The sequence below is a fragment of the Sander lucioperca genome, chromosome 21 (genome assembly GCF_008315115.2).
Source record: "Sander lucioperca isolate FBNREF2018 chromosome 21, SLUC_FBN_1.2, whole genome shotgun sequence".
Lineage (NCBI taxonomy): Eukaryota > Metazoa > Chordata > Actinopteri > Perciformes > Percidae > Sander > Sander lucioperca.
This window is the reverse complement of record NC_050193.1, coordinates 14,181,435-14,199,036: the sequence shown is the minus strand read 5'-3', so window position 1 is coordinate 14,199,036 and position 17,602 is coordinate 14,181,435. Positions and strand designations below refer to the sequence as shown.

At 40.0% G+C, this 17,602-nt stretch overlaps 2 protein-coding genes and 1 long non-coding RNA gene across 5 annotated transcripts; 1 reads left to right on the top strand and 2 right to left on the bottom strand.

Annotated features, from left to right (window-relative positions):
- The first annotated feature begins 407 nt into the window (after positions 1-407).
- On the top strand, positions 408-10,054 carry LOC116065325 (phosphoribosyl pyrophosphate synthase-associated protein 1-like). 3 transcript variants are annotated; one of them, XR_004108702.2, is made up of 13 exons: positions 408-844; positions 1,047-1,099; positions 1,811-1,877; positions 1,999-2,171; positions 2,362-2,477; positions 2,603-2,658; positions 2,887-3,032; positions 3,917-3,958; positions 6,140-6,210; positions 6,782-6,928; positions 7,991-8,165; positions 8,481-9,193; positions 9,258-10,054. XR_004108702.2 is itself a non-coding variant. In XM_031320780.2 (11 exons), the coding sequence occupies exons 1-11, from the start codon at positions 762-764 to the stop codon at positions 8,147-8,149; spliced, it is 1,113 nt and encodes a 370-aa protein (XP_031176640.1). In that variant the 5' UTR covers positions 409-761; the 3' UTR covers positions 8,150-10,054. The 3 variants fall into 3 exon arrangements, 1 of the variants encoding a protein (XP_031176640.1); XM_031320780.2 differs by having other exon boundaries at positions 409-844; positions 7,991-10,054; XR_004108703.2 differs by lacking the exon at positions 3,917-3,958 and having other exon boundaries at positions 411-844; positions 7,991-9,193.
- On the bottom strand, positions 2,492-6,787 carry LOC118494143. Its single transcript, XR_004896218.1, has 2 exons — positions 6,708-6,787; positions 2,492-3,113 (listed from the first exon to the last, which is right to left on the bottom strand). It is a non-coding gene; the product is annotated as an uncharacterized LOC118494143 (long non-coding RNA).
- A 2,938-nt stretch (positions 10,055-12,992) lies between the features above and the next one.
- On the bottom strand, positions 12,993-14,257 carry rasd4 (rasd family member 4). The gene has a single exon (XM_031321092.2). The coding sequence runs from the start codon at positions 14,240-14,242 to the stop codon at positions 13,346-13,348; it is 897 nt and encodes a 298-aa protein (XP_031176952.1). The 5' UTR covers positions 14,243-14,257; the 3' UTR covers positions 12,993-13,345.
- Between the last annotated feature and the right edge of the window lie 3,345 nt (positions 14,258-17,602).

Genomic DNA, 17,602 nt, shown 5'->3' with positions numbered 1-17,602 from the left:
ACACACAAAGACATAACTCTACTCTTTAGATCCAGGGCTAATGAGTAGTGACATCTAGTGGACAGTTGGAGTAATAGGCTACTGCTTTTCAGGTGCTTTCAGAAATGCAATATTTGAGTTTATGTACATTTTTTATAGAAAAAGTCAATAATGAATTATCTGAGTATCTATCGAAAGCTAAAAGCAAAACTCATGTAAACAACTTTTTTTTGTATAATTACCTAATGATTATCTGCCTGGTTTTATCTCATTAAATCACTGTAATCTAAAATATTATTAATCCATGAATCTATGATGATATAATTAAGATGACGTCAGCCTATATATTAGGCTGTGAACAAATCATTACACGACTTTCTCAAACAAAATATACAGCATATTTCGCAAAGCGTAGCTGGCAAAATTGACCCAAAGGGGATTCCGTAGTTCTAAGTGACGACAGTTGTTAGGCTAACAGCAGTTTTAAGTGACGGGTATTAGCCGTTTATGTCTGGGAACAATTGAACAAACAAGTAGAATAAAGACACTAATTCATTTTTGTTTTGTATCTATGCTGTAGCTAAATTTATGTCGCACGCTGAAGATAATTTCGTGTAATTAGCTCAGCTAGCAGGCTAGTGTGCGGTAGGTAACGGTAGCTAGCTAGTTAGCTAGCTAACGACAACGTCATAAGAAGAACATCTAAAACAAACGCGGTGGCCAGTTGATAAAAGGTGCCGCTGCTGTCTGTGTTTGTGAATTAAACCACCAGCAGTGCCAGAATGAATATTGCTAAAAGTGGTTATCGCGTCTTTTCGGCAAACTCCTCCGTAGCATGCACAGAATTGGCCAAGAAGATAACAGAGTAAGCACAACGGAGCAGTCCTGACATTTTCTTCTACTGTCTGCTAGTTACTGTTGTAAGGTTGTAGAGCAGTTGTTGCAGCTGTTTTTGCCAACGAGAGTCTGCCTGGGCATGAATGAATTGATGATGCTGAATGTCTGGTGTTGGTGTGGTCATTAACTCTCACTCTCTCATTCGTTACATTGGTGCTCTTGTTTTACAGGCGGCTGGGAGTTGAACTGGGGAAGTCGGTGGTCTTTCAGGAATCTAACAGAGGTGAGAAAATGTAATGGCTTTGTGGGGGAAATGATTAAAGTTAACGTTACCAACAAAGAGGACTGGCAATTCTAGCTACGTTACCCTTGAAAACAAAACACCTTACTGTTGTGCCTTGGATCATAATTCCAAGAGCCAAGGATCCAGAAGTGGGAGCCCATTTCCACCAATGTGATGAAAAAAAGATCCTGTAATGTTAAGTCATTGTGATATACTTTCTCAAAATAACGACTTAGTATCTCAAAATAATGACATTACTTTTGAGAAAGTTTCTCATTATTTTGAGATACTAACTCCATTATTTTGAGAAAGTTTATCATTATGACTTACAGGATCTGGTTTTTCATCACATTGTTGGGAATGGGCTTTCACTGCTATGTTGTTGTCCTGGGACTATTGAATATTTGAGTTTGATATGGAAATTTTATAAAAAAAAAAAAATGTATAGTTGTTTTTGGAGATTGCGCTTAAGCATCAGGGAAATTCCCATGGCCATTTTTAAACAAGGTACCGGCCCATATAATTTAGATGTGCATTGTAAAGCCTAGACTGCATCATTCAAAATGTGGTTAGTCTACTTTAATTGTACTTCACTATATTTTTGGGGTTATGAAATGTAATCATCTTATCAGGTTTTATAAAGCATTGAACTGAACTGCCACCAAGCTCAACATAACTGGCAATGTCCTCATTTTTTTCCCACCGCATTAGAAACTAGAGTGGATGTGAAAGAATCAGTTCGTGGGCAAACTATCTTCATCATTCAGACCATACCGCGGTGAGTTTAATATCCGAGTTCTGCACCAATCACTACGTGCAAGTGAGATCTTTTTACAGTTTCTAGGAATATCACTAGCTCAAGTTAACATGTCCTTTTTTATTTTTTTTTATGCAACCAGAGATGTCAACACAGCCATCATGGAGCTGCTGGTTATGGCCTATGCCCTCAAGACGTCTTGTGCAAAGAACATCATTGGAGTCATTCCTTACTTCCCCTACAGCAAACAGTGCAAGATGAGAAAGAGGGGTTCAATAGTGAGCAAGCTGTTAGCTTCAATGTTGGCGAAAGCAGGTAAAGAGAACAAAGTTAATCTCAACCTTCAATGTTTGTGCGTCTGACTCTTTATCCGTCGTCGCCAGTGATGATGTGATGCAGGGATTTCATTTCATGTTCACACAGAAAAATGAACCTAATTGTTGACAGTGAAATACCTGTGTTAATTGGGAGGAAGACCACACTCAATCTGTCTTTTATCCCAAAGGATTAACACACATCATCACCATGGACTTGCATCAGAAGGAGATCCAGGGCTTCTTCAGCTTCCCAGTGGACAACTTGCGTGCCTCCCCTTTCTTGATTCAGTTTATCCAAGAAGAGGTGATAATTCCATTCTATTGTCTACTGTGCGTGTTTAGGTATAGGCGTCGGTAACCAACCTATTAACCAAATCAATCAATCAATTTGTCATAAACATTGACATCCGTTCTTCTTCGTCCTGTCAGATTCCCGATTACAGAAATGCCATCATTGTGGCAAAGTCCCCGTCAGCAGCTAAAAGGTAACTGATGGATAAAAATGAACCCATGTCACCTCTGCTAGTTCTCCCCTTCTGTTAGCTTATGATGAAATTACATTTTAATGGTCTTAATATAAAAACATTACATTAAACCAGAACTATTCATCATACAAATGTTTTTTTTAAAAATATAATTGCAATGTATGTGACTAAATATGATTACATACACATACATGTTTTTTTCTCTCCTTTTTAAAATTTTTTATTTAGGGCTCAGTCCTATGCGGAACGCCTGCGTTTGGGTCTGGCTGTGATTCACGGCGAGGCTCAGTGTTCAGAGTCCGACATGGCTGATGGAAGACACTCCCCACCATGTGTACGCAACACCACAGGACACACAGGACTGGAGCTTCCTTGTAAGAACACCCATTTTTGCTGTTGATTATTTGCTGGCTTTCTTTGCAGATTAGTAGGTCCAACCCTTAGACAGATTTTACCTGTGCAGAAAACATATTCCCGTTTATTGTTTCTCAGTGGTTAGACAGCACTTGATAGATTTTACCTGTACAGAAAACATATCCCTGTTGTTTGTTAGGGTTAAATTCCACCATGGTCAAATTCAGCAAGACATTTCTTATGATTTCTGCTACAACCCAATATAGCTCTTATTTGTGCTAACCTGTTTCGAGCTGATGATTCTGCTGTTTCTCACTCATACCATTAACCATACTCCAAAGAAATGAATTGTCTGTGTCAGTGCATGTTTTAATTCCACAGATACAATAGTTGTACTCATGCTGCATCCTCCGCAAGCTGCAACTCCTAACTTACAAATAGTGACATGCGTAATAATCATAGCATCATAGTCCATGCCTATTTCTTTTATATTTATACATTTTATTATTTTTATATTTGGTGAGAGATACTAACGTGACTAAGGCATATAGTTTTCAACATATTTGCAGTGTTAATTCCTGGTAAAGCCATTTTTCGATGTTCAGTCTGAGAAAATATCAAATGATTTGTGTCATTGGCAAATGACTCCGACGTATTTGCATCCAGTATTCACTTTATTATTTAGTAAAATATTTATATTCTTACTTGTGTTTTTATCTCACCCTTGACTTCAAAAATCCTCCTTTGGAACAATAACTCACAAATTGCTTCTGATTTGTTGCTGTGAAATATTTAAAATTTCTGTCAACCTAACCAGAGGATTTTCCAAGTCTTGGCATCATGTGTTTGTCATGTCAAATATTTGTGCATTTGTGTTAACGTGGTGTTTATTTGTTGGTAATAGCAGGCAAACAACAAGCTCCGTTCCCTGGCATAGAGCTCCCAAGTACGGCTGTAAACATAACTTACATCTGACTATGAAATGATTCCACTCCAAATGGTTTCTCAATTGGTGCATGTGTAGACAAAGGGTTTGTGTTGCATCTTGTGAAAATACAGTCTGGATTCTGGCAGGGGAGTTTGTTTAAAAAAAAAAAAAAAAAAAAAAAATCACAAATCAGTTTGCATTGACAAAACCTTTTCAAACAGTTACAGTGTGCTCTGTACTATATGCTATTTGCATGGCATGCTTGACTTGAAATAAGCAGCTCACATGTTTACCGCACCTTTCTAAGATTCCAGACAGTTGTTCCACAAGATGGCCAAACTCCTCTTTGGTTTGTTGTGTTCTGATTTTATTTTGAAATCCATAAATCTAACCAGAACCATGCCAAACATTTTTTATTTTGTTTTATTTCTTTGTTTACCTAAATATCTGGACTCATCTTGCCAATCAACACATGGTGCACCCATATTAAAGCAACTCCTAAAAACCTGATTAACTTTTGGTCATAACTGCATGTGATGACAACAACAAAGCATGCTTTTGAAACCTAACATCTAATAATGGGGAGAAAAAAAAACGTTACGAATGGAATTGTTGGTACATTTAAGCATTCAGTTAAAGTCAATTCAAAGTTTTAGTTTGCTACTTCAGTGATAATACCAGAACTTATTTTATCGACAATAATATTTTAGTGCAGGCGTGAATGCATCATTTCAAGATATCTGACCAAACATTTCTCAGGTAGCTTGTTGTAGTATCTCAGCAAGCTGTAAAAACAACATACTTTTGAGAAGTGTGTACTGCTAACAACATGGCGTTTGCTGTTTTTGGTTAATAGTGACAACAGTCTGAATGTGACACTGCCAAGTTTCTGATGCTGTGGGACTCTCAGTATTCAGCAAGGTGTTCTGCAAGGCATGCTCCTCCTCTCTCTGCTTCTTTATACTTTTCCCTTCACAATCGGCTTGGCTGGCGGATTGTTTCCCAGTTGACTGTTTGCTTATACCCTACATTTACATGCACCACAATACTTCGTATGCAGCTGTTTTTGTAAAATTAGTCCAAACATGTATTTAATAGGTAGCTATTACAATATATTCCACGGAATCTAATCCCAGTCTAATTTCAGTTCACAACATGCTGCGGGTATAGCAATTGATTTTAGTTGAAGGTTACGCACATACTGTATATCATATTAAGCCTGTTACAAGGTAGACCATGTTCATGTTGTCTTCAACATGTTATGTTATAATGTTTCTATTTAACCTTTGTTGTGACAGTTAATACACCTCTAGCAGATTGAAAAAGATTTAAAAAGGTTGCATGGTATTATCTTAGCAACTGAAATTGACACCAGAACATTTACAGCTTGTCTAAAGCAAATTAATTGTTGTTGCTTGCAGCCCGTGGGTGGAGAGGACTGCATTAAGCCTGGCTCAGAAGTACCCACAGTACCCACAAATAAAACTGCATAGATATGAATAATGAATTCATATATATTGTTTGTCGTGTGATATTGGTTCAAAAGACGCAGCTGTCGCATCTCCTATGATTGGCATGTGAGATACAATCGGAATTATTGTGTGCATGTAAAAGTAGTCGCTGGCAGCAGTGATGTTCAACTGAGGACTGACCCCAGAACATTGGCAAGTGTGTATGAAGAAACCCTCATCAGTGCTTGTCAACCACTGTTGTCCTGTGTGAAATAAGACTGTCTGGTGCATATTGGTTCATATGCAGACTGCTGCCATATGCCTGCCACAGGCTGGGCCTGAGGTTGTGTGTGTGTCCAGGCAGTTGTACGTTGCCTTCTGATTGGGTATCCTGGGCAGAAAACCCTGTCATTTGATCTTGCATGGCATGTGTTGTACTACGTTTGGCACTTCAGTTTAATCTCTTAGGGGTAGGGGGGTACAATGGGGGGAAAATTTTAAACTTTTGATTGCCGTTTTAAGTTTATTACAGCATTGGATTGCTCTAACGTAATTTCTACAAATCATTTACATCATCCAATAACAACTCCATAATTTGGGGTGCAGATTTGCCTAAATCACTAAACATTTTCTCAACCCATTTTACCCAATCTACTGAGATTTATTTTCGATTAGGTGACATACAGTACAGTGCACATAACCCCTCCGACGTGGTCTCACAGGTAACGAGCTCTGCTTTCCTTTTCAGTAATGATGGCCAAGGAGAAACCTCCCATAACTGTAGTCGGAGACGTGGGAGGGAGAATTGCCATCATTGTGGTAAGATGCTGGGAGTGCACTTTCTTTAGCCTATGTGGTGGAGCTTTCATTGCCAGCTGTTCTGCCATCCTTTGATTGTAACTTAGATATAAGAAATACAACTTGGACAAATGTAAACTGAATCATTCATGCGTTTTGAGTTACATGTTCACACCCTTAAGTGAGACTATGTCTCTCTTTTTTTTTAAAGAAGAAATAACAATGTATACCTCTTATATTTAATTCATAAGAACTAAAACATACAGATGCTCAATTCAGTAAACAAGGAGGTTTTGCTGCTACAGCCTAATGTGGTCTGGTATGACCAGTGGCTTATTGTGGCGAACGTTGGCTAACGGACATTATTGAGTCAATTCACTCATTTGATGTTTTGGAATTTCTTGTTTTTCCACAATTCTCTATTGCAGTCGTTCATATGTTCCTGCCGTTATCCTAAGCTACTCAATGATACTGTGAAGGCAGCCAACTGAACAGAGACACCATGACAGAGAGATTACCAAAGAGAAAGAGACGGGGGTGCAATAAGGGTAATCGTGTTAGTTATGGATTGTGTTTTTCTTTCTTCTTCCAGGATGACATTATAGATGATGTGGGAGACTTTGTTGCAGCTGCTGAGATCCTGAAAGAGAGAGGAGCCTATAAGATTTATATCATGGCCACACATGGCTTGCTGTCTGCTGATGCTCCACGCCTCATCGAGGAATCCGCCATTGATGAGGTGAGGACAACGAAAAGTGGTGTTTTCAATAATGTGTAGCATAATTTGTTATTATTGAGTTTGAATGACAACCTTGTGTGTCATACCTGTATAATATCAACAAGGAACCTGAAGAAATAACAAGGGAAGAAGAAAATGCCATACTGAACTTTATTAGCTCTCATCTATTCTTTATAAACACAATATAAAATGTGATACTTCCTCTTAATCATATGATTTTCAGCTGACTTGTTATGGCACGCATTTAGCTGGAACTGGAACAACTGGAAATGTTCACTTCCAACTATCCAGGGTTCAGAAAATAATAGTTACAGACAACTTTTTGAGTTCCAGGTCAAATCTGGTAAATTAGAACTCGCTGGATTAAAAAGATGTAAAATATTACCTCCCATCATCAGTTTTTTAGCAATCTCAGTTTTTGATTTTAAAAGCCATGAGCAGAAGTAGACACTGAGAGTTCAACCTGACAAGAAACTACACTGGTAAACTGCTTTTTAATGATGAATGGAAACCGTGTCCCGAAGTCTAAGCACATTCTGTGATTATTCGACCCTCAGGGAGGGATGGGTCTCGAGACCCGGTTCTATTAAGGACCCGGTTCCAAATTTCTCAAAAACCCGAAAATCAATAAGGTCCGAGCTTATCGATACTGCTATCGAGACTAGTGGATCATATAACGTTATGTCTTAAAATTGATACGTGCGCCAACCGGAAAAATGATTTAAGAGCACAGTGTGTGCGTAAAGACCACAGTAGGTAAAGGCTAGCCTCCCCACCGCAAATCATTCAAAACATAGTCGGACTGGCTACCGCGAGCACCGCTCTGTGGGCCGCTTAATCAGCTCGTTAAAACCAAGACAGAGACAGACAGAAGAAATCAAACAGTCACAGACTCACAGTTTTTGCAATTAAAGCAGTAATAGTTCTGTTAAGATTAAGAGTTTGTCGTCTCGTCTTCCCACCAAATAATAGAAAAGTATCGATAAAGACTGGAATCGTTAAGAAGTCTCATAAATAGTATCAGTATCAATAAAAATTAACAATCCCCCTCCCTACCCTCAGGTGGTGGTGACCAACACAGTCCCCCATGAAGTGCAGAAGCTACAGTGTCCCAAAATCAAGACTGTGGATGTCAGCATGATATTGGCTGAGGCCATCCGCCGCATCCATAATGGAGAGTCCATGGCCTACTTGTTCCGCAACATCACAGTGGACGACTAAATGGTGTCCCGAGAGGGTGAGCTGGGTGTGATAGGGACTGAAGGCAGGTGCACGTTTTCCCTCGGCTTTAAAAACATGCTAATGCCATGTTCCATGTGTTGTGTATATCAGGATTAAATGTATCCTAATTCATTGAAAGAAGTTTAAATGGTAAGAAGTTATTTATCAAAAGGTGTAAAAAAAAAAAAAAAAAAAAAATGTATTTCTTTGGTTAAGTTAAGAAATGCATCTTGTTCTTATTGAGAAAAGATGATAAAATAGCCAACAAGTGACTTTCACCTTTGATGCATTCAGTCATGATTTTGAAGCCTCTCCTTCCGATCGATTCCAGCTTCCTCATACATCTAATGACTGAGCTTCAACTGCAAAAGAGAAGAGAAGTATTTCCCCAGTAACAGGACTTTGTGCTTTATCAACCATTTCCCCGACACTCACACTGGCTGGCCCTCATGGTCACGGCTGCTCAGCACTGTGATGCGTTTGCATGTAATGGGGTGTGTTGGTTCCAACCACATAGACAACACTGGACAAGCTCCTGCTTATTGGTGCCCAAAACTATATTTGTATGCAGCTTTTTTGCACCATTTGTGGGAATGTTTGGAAGTTCAGTAAAATGTCCTATGTGACACAATACATTTCTTAACATACTGTATGTGGAAATGAATGGATCATCAATTCCATAAAAATCCAAAAGGACCATCTTTGTTGTAGCCAATTATCTACAAACCACGATTACTAAACATTACTGCCGGCAGTTTTTCAAGCAGATCAAAGGTTTTCCTTATGTATTTTGTTTGTGTTTTTCTAAGCAGTCAGTGGTTTTCCTTTATTTCAGTTTCAGCCCTTTTATTTCACCTGCTTAGTTTTCCTTTTTGTCACTTTACAGTGTTGTTAGGCTGCTTGTGTGGTGGACTTATGTGCTACTGTAACTTCTCCCTGTTGGAGGTTAGCAACAATAATCCACACAAAGTCCATCACTTTTTTTTTTTCTTCAATCCAAGCAGCAGCCAAGTTCTCAATCTGCTTTTGCTAATTTTTGCCCCTGTAATTTAGAGTTTTGGACAGTATGGCTCATGTTTTTAGTGCTTTACAGCAGACAACGATAAAGTCTTGAAACCTGTGTGTCATACCAGCACTTTAATGTACAAGAAAGTGGGCTTTGAATTGATTTATGCTTTAGGTGCATCACTTTAAAATGACAAAATTCACTATAGTGAGCTACTTGAGTGTTTTTTTTTTGTTCTGTAGTAAAGTGACTGGAAACTGATTGCTGCTTGGAAGATAGGACATGTGCACAAAAAAGGAAAACAGCTAGCAGTAGTGTGAAATGTGTGTTTTTTTAGTAAATTGGCGAAACACCAGTGTGGTCTTGTTTGTGTGGTATTTCCCCATAAAGACTTGAACATACACACATTTTTGTGCTCTGAGTAAATTTCAAAGTGATGCTTGAGAGGAAATGAGTGTATTACTTCTATGCTGATTGAGCCTTTTGCTCAGGGAAATATAATTAATAAGCCAATGCACACTTATCTGTTCTTGTGTTTTTGATGGTTTGTTCCTGTTTCACATGTTTTACAGAAAGTCTTGTCTTCCCTACAGCAGTACGGTACGCTTTTACTTTTTACCATTTGGTTTTGTTATGGATTCTGGATTTCTCCTGATGTGCTAATGAATGATTATTTGAGAGCTAGATTCACACGTTGATGTGTTGGCACAACGTTGTCAGTATCAATTGCAGATGCTGGGCAGGCTCAAATTTGTCGTGTTTTTCATCATGTCTTCTATGTATTCGCTGTTCCCCTGACGTGTCTGTGATGTTGAGGACGTATAATTTAGACACTAACACCCTTCTGTCTAGCTCTACGGCGTTTGTCATTGTGTTTGAAAATAAAACGGTTGCCTCTGGCTGTGCCTTGTCTCTACTGAATAAGGAGCCATATTATTGTGCTTTGGTGAATGACTTTATGGGTACAAGACTTAGACAGTTTATGTTACTTTATTACAGTAAAGTCACATTTTATTAGGCTTTAGTTTGGAATAGAGATATTTTTCTTCAAAGTGTATCTTAAACCATTATTTCTGTAAAGATAGTTTGCATTAACATGACAGAAAACAACATACATTTTAAATCTTTACACACTTAAGTGGATATGATGTACCGTATAATATGATCTAATTTCTTTCAAATATTTATTATGATTAGAATATTTAGGATTTCAGGAAGTTTCATACTTTCAATGTTTCATTTCAGTGCAGAAAAGTTAGCTTCTTGGTAACATTATAGGCGTTGGTGGTCCAGGTCCAGTCCTTTCTTGATCTTTTCCTTTCCATGTTGGCTGCTCTGAATCAAATGCACATTTGCAAACCTTTTTGCAATCTTCATGCTGACTGATATCTACAGATATTTAATGAACATAGCTGAAATGGTAATTGGCAGATTAAAAGGTAATACAAAAATGAAAAAAAACCTGTATTGGTGTATGAGAAGGCCTACCTTTTGAACGTGCAGTACTACAGTAAATCTTGTCGTAAACCAAAACGCCTGATGTAGTGACAGTCAGAGATCCTGTACTTTTTCAAAACTTCTCAGGTATCTATACAACACTAAGGAGCTTTGACCAAGTCTAGGAGCACAGACAAACCCAGAAACACTCATCATTTATGGAAGAAATTAAAAAAAATTTGGCTTCAGTCCCTCTCTGAACCTACTTTGTTGACTACGTTTCTTATTTACAGTACATGTAAGAATTATTTGAATGGATTACATTTCCTAAAGCCTGTCTGTGTTCACTACAACCTGGATGAAAAAAAAGTTTAGTTCGCACCTGAACTTTAAAAAGAACGATCTGCCTCTCCACGTCCGTCCGTGTGCCGTAAAGGCCAGTCTGTGTGCCGCTGTGGACCGGCTGAAGACAGCAGTGAGTTTAAACGGGACGCAAAGAGGAACCAGAGATCTGATAATCGCAGTTCACTTCCCTGTCTGATTCTATGGAAACAATACACCTTGTTTGTGAACATTTTTGGAAAGAGGAAGCATACCTTTTTCTCTCTGTTCCCTCTCTGGGGCTGTGTCGCTTTTTAACAGTCGAGAAACGTTATCAGCACATGATGAAGTGCTCTTAGAGAACATCAAATGTCAATAACAAATGAATATGAAGTATACATCCAAGTGCTTTTTCAGTAGCCAATTTGACTGTCAGTTACTGCAGTTGCAGTAGTAGTAGTGTTTATTTTTTTTTCTTTATAAAGTTATTTTAATGTTTTAATGTAATTGTAGCATTCACTGGAGACGGAAGTTGCTAGGCATTTACAGAGTTTTTCGTTCACTTATCTCATTTGACAGTTTGAAAAGACCTGCTTCCTCATATTGACCTACAGAGAGCATTCATCTAATTGCTGCATTGTTTGTAAGAATGACCACCAGAGGGCAATACAACACAGAACAGACAGATCATGGAATTGTGTGTGTGTGTGTGTGTGTGTGTGTGCGCTAGACCAATGCAATAAATCCACAATTTAGTTTAGTTCACCAGGATAACCCACTCAGTATAATTACCCCTTTCCAGGGATTTTTTATGCATTGGAATCAACACCATTTTAAATACAGACACGATCAACTGATGCAGCACTCTTTTAAATCTTTTTTTTTTTTTTAAACTTACATTTCTGGTCAGACTGGCACTGTTCTCAAGAAAAGAAGTTCTGTCGACACAATGCGACTTGAAGTAGAATTCCAGTCATTTAATATGCCACTTAACTATTTAATACCTCCATATGCTATGACAGAATTACTTACAATTATACAATTGACTGTACAAAACAATTTTAAAGTCCTTAGATCTAAACTGTCCAAGTAATTTTACTTTCAATGTATTTCAGTTTGGGCTGTGAAAACTTACTCCAACACATTCCTTAATAATTTCACAATGTCTATATGCCTTTCACACACACCTCCTTTTTGTCTGCTCTGTCATGTCAAGGGAGTCCTATCAGAAAAAAATGACAAAATAACCTCCAAACTTAACGTGTAGAGTGGATGAGATAAGCGTCAATGTGACTGGAAGCAGGCTGTTTTATTTATCTTGAAATGAGCACTGAATAAGAATATCAAAAACAAGGCAAACTTCCATTAAAAAAAGACTTTATTAGTCAAACAAAAACAGAGAAACAACACCATTAAGTATATACTTCAAAATTTCAGAGTTGCAGGACAGGCTTCACTATAATTCACAACATTTTTGATGCATCGCTATCAAAAATATAAGCTGTTCTTCTGTTATTCACTTCGTAAAGCTATCTTAGGTAAACGCACTTTTGCATAAATACCAGTAACTTTTAGTTATTGCACTTTTTTAACACCAGTAACACAAAAACTTAAAAAATGAAACCTCACATATATATTTGAGTGAAAACGAAGCCAACATTTTCAGTTTCTTTTTTTTTCACCGTTCAAACAATTGTTCAACCACATTCTTTCATGTCTTTAAAGTGCTCATATTATGCTAATTTGCAGGTTCATAATTGTATTTAGAAGTTGTACCAAAATAGGTTTATGTGGTTTAATTTTCAGAAAACACCATATATTTGTTGTACTGCACATTGCTGCAGCTCCTCTTTTCACCCTGTGTGTTGAGCTCTCTGTTTTAGCTACAGAGTGAGACATCTCACTTCGATTCCATCTTTGTTGGGAATCGCACGTACGCAGTAGCTAGGTAAGGACTACTACCCAGTCAGTTGCAGAGTATGAGGGCGTGCCATGCTAGCAGCTAGGCGAGCATTATAACGTGTGTTACAAAGTGACGCACGTTCGTCACAAAGTAAAGGCTGGACTACAATAGAGCTGTTTGGAGCAGTTTGTGAACAGTGTTTTCTGTTGGAGATGGTAAGTTCCTTTTAGGTGGACTTTGGGCTTTTTCACTTTGGAAACCTATAACCTGCACACAAAAATTATATAACCCAATACAGGAAAGGGGAAAAGCAAAAAAGCATAATATGAGCACTTTAAGGTGGTATCTGTTTTCATGGTTACATGGTCCATCCTCATTCTTGCATCTCTGTGCCTCCATTGTTGTCGAGGGGTTAGATGCCATGCTTTCCAGCCTGTCCGTCCCCACCAACAAAGCCCTTTCAGTCTCTTTTGGGCAGTTTTCTCTCGACCTCCCTAGACGTTGTTGCCCTCCGAGCAGCTCCACATCATTATGAGACGAGGCAGCTCTTGGTCTTGTTCAGAGGAGGTCGCTCTTTGCTCTCCTTGGGGAAGGTTTCCCGTCTCCGGCACAGCGCTGGACTCAGCCGACTGGGCAGGTTGGCCTGCTGGAGCAGCTCTCTGAAAGCCTCCAGCACGTTGATGTTGTCTTTGGCAGAGGACTCCACAAAGCTGTGGTTCCAGTCCAGCTCCATTGTGGACAGCACGTCCTTGCTGTACACCTGGCGCTCGTTTTGGCGGTCTATCTTGTTGCCTATCACCACAATAGGCGTGTACTTGTCCTCTTTGACTTCCAGGATCTCCTCTCGCAGACTCTTGACTGCCTCCAGGGATTCTAGGTCATCCACGGCGTAGACCAGGGCAAAGGCATCGCTGCTCTGGATGGAGAGCTTCCGCATGGCGGGAAAGGAGTAGCTGCCACTGGTGTCCATGATGCTGATGGTGACTTTGACACCCGCCACCTCGTACTCTTTCCTGTGGAGCTCCTCCACTGTCCGCCGGTGCTTGGGCTCAAAAGTGTCTTTGAGGAATCGTTGGATGAGGGCTGTCTTCCCCACTCCTGCTGCTCCCAAAAACACCAGACGCACCTCCGTCTTCTCCTTCACTTCAAAAGACATGATGAGTTTCTGTTGCTCTTTTTTTTCTCTAAAACACTGCTTGAAATAATCTCTGCTCCTTTGCCTGTGGATCCTGAAAACTGTTTGGATGTCAGTGATGGAGCTGGATGTAGTTCTGTTGAAGGGGATGATGATAGCAGATGCATGTGAGTGTGCCGGTACAAAGCTGTATTTATGTTCACACAGCACCAGCCCCCTTTCTGCTCCTGGCCAATCTGGAGAGGGCAGTGTCTCCCTCTCCCTGAGCGTGCAGCAGCCAATCACAGACATTCATGCAAATAAAGAAGAGTGAGACAAAAAAAACAGGGTAAAGGAAGTGATTTTACTTAAGTTTCTTTGTGTGCAATGCAGAACATATTTCCAGCAGTCGTGGTTAGTTTCTGACTGCTGCTTCAAGCCTGATCAGAGATGGTGCAGTCTGTGTTCAATACTGTCTGTGTCATAAATCAATCATCATGAACAACTCATCTCACTTTTTTTTAATCGATGATGTATTTGTTGCTTGTAAATCAGACGAGAGTTACAGTCGTTAATTAAATGTGCAGATGCAATGTCATTTGATCCCCGTGAGACTGTTTTGTTATGGCTCTGTGCCAGAGTCAGCCGTGGCCGGAGGCATTATATTTGACGCCCATCCACCCCCCCCACCCGGTGAACGCGCTATTTTCAGGAACGCCTTAAGGAAATTCTTCAAATTTGGCACAGATGTCCACTCAAGGTTGAACTGATTAGAATTTGGTGGCCAAACACCGTGACCTCACATAACACATTTTTGGCCATAACTCAAGAATTCCTACGCTAATTATGACAAATTTTACAAAAACGTCTAATAGGATAAAATGATGAAGTGATGATGATTTTATATTTAAAAGGTCAACTTCACTGTGACATTACAATGTTCCTGCGAAAACAATTTTATGGCCATTATTCAACGCTATAACTGAGGAACACAAGGGGAGACGTGGTCAGATACTGAGTTGGTGACACTAATCTTGAATTTGCGATGATGGTATAGATCTTCTGTGCTGCCGGGTTGAAGATGTGTGTGTGAAGCATCCGTGTTTTTGAATTTGTAGCTTCTTTGCTGCAACATCCATATTTGAAGCACTGTCTATCGTCATGGCTACAACTGAGTGTTCTGTCAGAATCAACTTTATTGACTCTCTCTCTTTCTGTCAATCAACTTCCACACTAGACATACAGTACAGCACAACACAACAAGAACAACAAAGCTCAACGAAGTCAAGTCAAATCAATTATATTTATATATCCCTATATCACAAAATCAAAAAGCAAAATAATGTTGAGTGTTGTCTGGTGTGTTGTTTATTTTTGGTTGTGTTGTATGAATGTTATGTATATAAGTTTGTTTTGTAGTACCTTTTGATGTATGTTTCTTAGTGCTGTCAGTTAAATGCGTTATTAACGGCGTTAACGCAAACCCATTTTAACGGAGTAAATTTTTTTATCACGAGATTAACGTTCTTTTTGGCCTAGCAAACTTTTTTTCACATGCTGTCGCAACAACTAGTAACGTTAGAAAAACTATAACACCGCACCGGATCTAGCTAGACCAGAAACTAAACAACAGGCACGCCGCACACACTTGTTTGGGCTTGTGAGCCGGCCAAAGAGTAGTAGGCTAACGTCACGTTTTGAGTGAATGGTGAGCCTTAGACGCCGAAATGGATGCCAATAAGATTCTAAATGGAAAGTTTACTTTTAAAAAGTTGCCAAATGGTTCCACTGACAAGACCAAAGTGATCTGTGTGTTTTGTCGTTGTGAACTGAGCTATCATCGCAGCACGTCCAGTCTGAAATACCACTCGATGGCCAAGCACACAGCTGATGCCAATTCTCCGCCCCCTCGTCAAAGCCAGGCGACAATGGATGACTTCAGACAGAAGCACATACCACAACTAAGAACAAACTTAGCAAGCCGATCCACTTTTCCATGTTGATAAGAGCATTAAAATGAGAAAAAATAATGGGACAAAGAAATCAAGGGACATTTAGAAGAGAGAAAAATGTGCGATTAATTGCGAGTTAACTATGACAATGTGATTAATCGCAATTAAATATTTTAATCGTTTGACAGTACTAATGTTTTTATATGTTGCTGTACTGTGAGTATGAATGTTGTGGATGTATGTATTCCAGTTTATGTCATATTCTCATGAAATAGTAGAGACCCCAGGAAGAGTAGCTTCTGTTTAAAACAGACAGAAGCTAATGGGGATCTTAACAAACAAACAAACGACTTCTCTCCTTAGACCCTTGACTCAGATGAGGAACACCTCCCAGGCTTTGCTGTTGTCCTTCATTCTTGTATCTGCAGCGAGCTGCCATTCTGCCACCGCTCATTGTAGAGACGGTCACAAGGGTTATCCAAAGATGGCTTTGATTTTGTCCCTTGTCCTTCGTTTCGCCACTGCCTCAACATTGTCCAGTTCTGACCAGATCACCTGGCTTGCCTTTCTCAACAGCTTGTTAAGACTGACCTCCAAGCCTTGCCACCACCACGAAGAACAGAGCACTGGCTACTACAGACTGATAGAAGATCTGAAGGAGCCTGTTGCACTCACTGAAGGATCTCCTCAGGAAGAACAGTCTGCGGTCTCGGTGTCCTCTCCCATGGACAGAGCGCTAGATGTATATAACCACAAGGCGGTAATTCTAGTTGAATATAAACTCACTTTCCCACTAGGGGTGTTAGGCCTGCTGCTCCTAGGTAGCTTCTGTGTCTCTCCTCTCGCCCTCCCCTCTGTCTGTCTCTAATTACAGGAGTGGAGTCTGGTGTGCGGGAGTTAGGGTTCCAGCTGCATCTCATTTACCTCAGTCAACCTCTGCTTCATATACCAGGTCAACCCTCCACTCTGTGTCAGATCATAGTCAAGATGACCACAGTTAGTCTTGCTTATGACAGACATTGCTACTTGTTTTGCTATTTGTGTATTTTCCTGTCCTGATCCTTTCTCTTGTGCTTCAGTTACTATTGGAACCTGACTCCTGCTACCGCTCCACTCCTGCCATCCACCGGACCAGACAACCACCACTGGACCTCACCACTAGCCGACCACTGGATTACTCTGACGGTACCACTCCTGCCCGGAACCCACCGGACCTGTTCACCTCTCTGTAAACCTGGACTTGCTTTTCCCCCTTTCCGGAAACCTGAAGTTGAATACTTAAGTACTTTGTATAAACCTGTTAACTCACACTCTGGCTCTGCGTTTATGTCTACATTTGGGTTCTGCTCTCAATTCAAACATAAGAAGGGGGGGGGGGGACACAATATAGTCACTCTAAAGCACGGATCTTCAAAAGGGGGTCCTCAGAGTTCCTGCAGGGCGGCCACCAAGTTTTTTTTCAAAAATGAAAACGTCTTTACATGAATCCAACATCCATCCATCCATCTTTGTCGTCCGCTTATCCGGTCTCGGGTCGCGGGGGTAGCAGCTCCAGCAGGGGACCCCAAACTTCCCTTTCCCGAGCCACATTAACCAGCTCCGACTGTGGGATCCCAAGGCGTTCCCAGGCCAGGTTAGAGATATAATCCCTCCACCTAGTCCTGGGTCTTCCCCGAGGCCTCCTCCCAGCTGGACGTGCCTGGAACACCTCCCTAGGGAG

Coding starts and splice junctions, on each gene's coding strand:
- LOC116065325 (XM_031320780.2), top strand. CDS start 762: ATGAATATTGCTAAAAGTGGTTATCGCGTCTTTTCGGCAAACTCCTCC. Junction 1,100..1,810: donor CTTTCAGGAATCTAACAGAG/GTGAGAAAATGT, acceptor CCACCGCATTAG/AAACTAGAGTGGATGTGAAA. Junction 1,878..1,998: donor ATCATTCAGACCATACCGCG/GTGAGTTTAATA, acceptor TTATGCAACCAG/AGATGTCAACACAGCCATCA.
- rasd4 (XM_031321092.2), bottom strand. CDS start 14,242: ATGTCTGTGATTGGCTGCTGCACGCTCAGGGAGAGGGAGACACTGCCC.